At 38.8% G+C, this 5037-nt stretch overlaps 1 protein-coding gene across 1 annotated transcript; it reads right to left on the bottom strand.

Annotated features, from left to right (window-relative positions):
• Window positions 1-2005: 2005 nt before the first annotated feature.
• On the bottom strand, window positions 2006-4553 carry LOC109011510 (L-type lectin-domain containing receptor kinase VII.1). The gene is made up of 2 exons (XM_035689863.1): window positions 2349-4553; window positions 2006-2239 (listed from the first exon to the last, which is right to left on the bottom strand). Exons 1-2 carry the CDS (start codon window positions 4427-4429, stop codon window positions 2203-2205), a joined length of 2118 nt encoding a protein of 705 aa, XP_035545756.1. The 5' UTR covers window positions 4430-4553; the 3' UTR covers window positions 2006-2202.
• Between the last annotated feature and the right edge of the window lie 484 nt (window positions 4554-5037).

The following is a 5037-nucleotide window of genomic DNA, read 5'->3' on the forward strand; positions in this document are numbered from 1 at the left end:
CTCACCTAACAACAATCATTTCAGAACATCATCAAAGTTTGGTAAAACTCAAAATTGGCAAGCTGGATAAGGACAGAATACTCCTATATACATATGACTATCAAATCCAAGCCAAGATTTTCTTTCAGTACTCTCTCTCTCTCTCTCTCTCTGCGCTTGACAATTCTAGTTTCGTAAAGTGGAAGAGTATGCAAAGGACAACATTATAGAATAAATTTCATGATGTGCAATACTAATTTTTTTAAGCAAATATATCTTACTGAAGATGAACCAGATCGAGTACAAAAAGTAGGGACTGCATGGGTTCCCAACAATCATTCAGAACAATAATAAAAAATAAAATAAAAATGCATGGCAACCACGACAAGGAAAATAAAAATGAAATGGAGGGAAACGGTATAGAAAAATAATACAATAAACCTTTAACAGAGTATTAATTTTAGCAACAAAATTTGATTGAACACTTTGATATTCTCTTATCTAACTCTCTGTATTTGTATGTTTTAGGAATCTCACAAGTTTTGTATGAGTGGAGAAGGGACCAAAAATGCCTTTTATACAATATGCCAACGTAAATCTATTCACTAAGAGTAATATCTTATAGAAAACTTCTATTTATCATTTATTTTAGGGGTGAACAGGAATCGGCCGGACCGACCTACGTCGATGGAGACTAGCCATCGGAGTCAAGAACTGGCCGGAACCAATGGAGAACCGGTTGGCTGGCGACATAAAATAGATAAAACCGACGTCAGCTGGTTCAGTTTCGGTTTGAACCTGGTTCAAATCGTCGAACCGGCTGATTAAATAAATAAATATATTTTTTGCATATACCATAGTTAAAACGAAACCATTCCACTTAAGTTTAAGTAAAACAACGTTATTTTATACCTAAAGTGTACAAAAAAAAAAAACAAGTGAAACAATGTCGTCGTTTTATACATAACATATTAAAAATAGATATGAGTGAAACGACATTGTTTGATTTTAAACTAAACGACGTCGTGTCAATTTGAAATCGTCTTCTTCCCCTCCCTGCTCTTCTCAGTTTATCTCTCTCTCTATCTCTCTACCCTCTCAGACGACCCTCGCCGCTAGGAGTATCGAGAATTGCTGGAGTCGATACGGCAGGTATTTCTCCTCCCCATCGACCAGTACAATCAATTGTTCTATGCAAATCCCTTCCATCGATCGGCGTTAGTTTTGGTAAAAAACCATGTCGATAGCGTCGATTTTCATCCCTAATCTATTTTATCATCATCTTCTCAACATCTTATGATATAGTATCAAATAATTAGTCTGCAAGTTGGACATAACAAATAATCTTCAATAATTTAATATCACATAACAAAATAGTGGAAAAATAGTAATAAAGGGGACATTTAGTAGCATTAGGCCTCGTTTGGTTACGCAGTTCAGATAGTACAATCAGTTGTTCTATGCAAATCCCCTCTATCGATTGGCATCGATTTTGGTAAAAAACCGTGCTGATAGCGTTGATTTTCATCCCTAATCTATTTTATCATCATCTTCTCAATATCTCATGATATAGTATCAAATAATTAGTCTGCAAGTTGGACATAACAAATAATCTTCAATAATTTAATATCACATAACGAAATAGTGGAAAAATAGTAATAAAGGGGATGTTTAGTAGCATTAGGCCTCGTTTGGTTACGCAGTTAAGATGAGATGAGATGATATGTTTTGTTGAAAATTTGAATAAAATATTATAATAAGATAACTTTTTAATATAATTTTTATTTTAAGATTTTAAAAAGTTGAGTTGTTTATTATATTTTTTGTGAGAGTTTGAAAAAATTATAATTATTATATGAGATGGTTTTGTGTAACCAAACCAGCCATACTCTATAAATCTACTGGTTACAAAATTAAAAACACGTATCTTAAGAAACACAAGAATATACATTGAAAAAACCTAGACGTACATCATTCTATTTGTTTTTCTTCCCAAAAAAAAACTCGTCTGAAATTGCATAAAAGATTATCAAACAGTAATGTTTCTATTACTATATATTGTAAGAGAATAAAAGCACATTATTGAATTGTCACATGCGTAGGCTTGCTATGTACACCGACTCCAACCCCAATATACACGAATGGACGAATGGAAGAAATATGCAAGAAATAAAAGCTTTCAAAAAGCCACTACCCTCATCACACTCTTCATCCTCGATTGCCTCAGCAAGTTTGCCAGTAAATCCCCATTCGTTTTTTCCTACAAAAGCAATGTTCTATGTTTCTTCAAACAGATCAAGATTTCCGACCATTTTCTCGCTCAACAAAATATCCTTATCCATTCATTTTATATATGCAGAATCACTCACCTGCCCTCTACAGTATTGGACCAAGACAGAGACATCAATGAAGACTGTCGAATATCTTCAAATGTTGGGTGAAATGAAGAGCCAAAATGCATAGAAAACTCGGACCACCCACCCTTGGATTTCAATCTTTGTCGCAAATATGCATCCATATCTTCACTTCCAAGCTCGTCCACCTCATTATTCCCCTCCAAAACTTTCACCACTTGTCTCATGGTTGGCCGGGAACTTGGGTCAGGATATACACACAACAACCCCAAGTGCAGCACCCTGTCAACTTCCTGCTCCTCAAACCCGCCAATAGCCCTCAACCTTTCATCAAGGACATTCAATAGCTGCCCTTGTACCATCAATTGCCATGCCCAATCTACCAAAGGTGGCTTTCCCTCCTCTATAGGCCTCCTCCCACACATGACTTCCAAGATCAAGGCCCCAAATCCGAACACATCAGTTTGAGCAGATGCCCGCCCACTCTTTATCACCTCCGGAGCCAAGTATCCAACCGTCCCGACCACTCTTGTTGTGGTAGGCACTTGACCATGGCCGTGCATCCGGGCTAGTCCAAAATCCCCTAACCTTCCATTCATGTCCTTGTCAAGCAACACGTTGCTGGCCTTTATGTCTCGATGCAGGACTTTGGATTCCCACCCCTCGTGCAAATACAAGACTGCTGAAGCCACATCTTTTAAAATCCTTATCCTGTCTTCGCAGCTCAACATCTTGTTCTCATCGCATTCGAATACCCACTTGTCCAAGCTTCCATTTTCCATGTAGTCATAGATCAACAAGAAGCTTCCCTTCTCTCTCTTGCACCAGCCTCTCAACCCCACCAAACTTCTGTGCTTCAATCTTCCAAGGCTTGAAATTTCGGCCAAGAATTCTCTCATCCCATCATTTTCATGTGAAATGCATTTCACCGCAATCTCCGCCCCTCCTATCAAAACCCCCTTGTAGACCTTCCCATTCCCTCCGGTTCCGATCACATTTTCTTCTGCGAACCCCTCTGTCGCCGTCTCGATTTCTTGGTATGCAATTCTGTGGGGCCAATACTCCAATTCCCATTCTTCCATTTCCGCTCTCTCCCTAGCTTTCCTTCGCTGCCTCTTGATACAAGACACAGTAAACAGGGCACAAAGTAAAATAACTATGAAACCTCCCACCGTCATTCCTGCAATAAACCCTTTAGAACGAGATATCGGCCCCTTTGGAAGAACAAACGATGGCAAACCTGTCGTGACCAACTTTTCGCTTAATGAAAAGTCCGAATTACTAAAGCTCCACGCCAAAATCTTGTGACTTTCCATTAACGCTCCGGTAGCACTAGTGAAGCCAACATACATTTCGTCCTCAAACACCTCAGAAAGATTAAGAGAAACATTCAACAAAGGCCTCAGGGGTCTTTTCATGCCTGCAGGAGCCATGGTAACATTAATCAAAGAATCAGAATAGTCAATCCAAACTTGGTAATTTTCACCATTGTTCAGCTTCAATTCCTTGAAGGACTTCGCATCATCAATATCACTGACGTTGTTCCCTCTTTGGTTGTCGGGCCAGTACCCGGCATCATGTGCTTGGATCGATTTGAGGGAGTTCACATCGATCCCAACATGATTGGCGTTTATGTCATCGAATTCTTGGTTCTTAAACACATCAAATTCGACTCCAAAAATATTCTTGGAATTCCCATTGTTGGTGAAGTTGAAAAGGCCAAGATGTTGAGCTGAGCTCGCGCCTGTGATGCCAGTAAAGGGCACAAAAAGGAAAACTATGCCATGCCCAGGAAGAATATTCTTGTAAGGAGCCATGGAGAAGATGAAAGAAGTCGAGAAAGGATACACATAAGAAGAGTTCGGCTTTTTTGCTGGAATCTTTTTCGGGTAAAGGGCACGACCAATTGTGAAAGTCGTTCTATTAGTGAGTGTCAGAACACGAGATTCAACGGTGGCGAATCCATAAAGTAACATATCGGTGGAGTTGAAGCCATTGAAGACGAAATCAACAGCGGAAATGGATCGGAAGAACAGGAAGATGCAGGGTAGCAGGAGAAACATCAGGACAGGCTGTTGGTGATTAAGCTTGTTCATGACGAGAGGTTGAAGGGAGAGATGAGGAGGTGGGGAGGTGGGAAAAGAAGGGTTGATAAGGAAATATCTAGTATTTTGGTCAACTTTTAGACATCATGGGGCTACGATGTAGGCCTGGATCTTTGATTAATTACAAAGATGAAAACCTTTTCTATTTTCATCTTAATTTTATGAACTTTTTGGTCAACCCCCTTTGAGATATCTCTAGAGTCGAAGTGTCGTACAAGGTTCCTTTTTTTATGGTAATTGGATATAAACTCTCAAAAGTTAAATAAAAGTAAATAATATATTAAGATCAAATGAAAAAAATTATAAAAGTAGAGTGGGAAAGTTGGCAGTGGGCAATAAGCCGCCGGGCCCCCTTGGATCATCCAGAAGAGAAAGCTCTGGCAAAGAGAGTGAGATTTGAACAAGTTGTTTGACTCGCGATTAGAATTGCCTGCCTTTTTACGGCGTCTTCTGTGTTGTCATAATAAAACACGTGGATGTTTGGAACATAATTCTTTTGGTAAAACATCCTTATATATAGGGCTGCAAATTATATTATTTGATGTGTGAGTATGTTACTTGAGAGATTCGTAATATTGAGTGTAATAAATAACTTATTT

Source organism: Juglans regia, chromosome 4, assembly GCF_001411555.2.
Source record: "Juglans regia cultivar Chandler chromosome 4, Walnut 2.0, whole genome shotgun sequence".
NCBI classification, from domain to species: Eukaryota; Viridiplantae; Streptophyta; class Magnoliopsida; order Fagales; family Juglandaceae; genus Juglans; species Juglans regia.

Bases quoted from the DNA above. Each gene is read 5' to 3' on its own strand.
- LOC109011510 (XM_035689863.1), bottom strand. From the start codon at position 4,429: ATGAACAAGCTTAATCACCAACAGCCTGTCCTGATGTTTCTCCTGCTA. The intron at 2,240-2,348 runs GTGAGTGATTCT...TTGCTTTTGTAG, and splicing joins TCCAATACTGTAGAGGGCAG to GAAAAAACGAATGGGGATTT.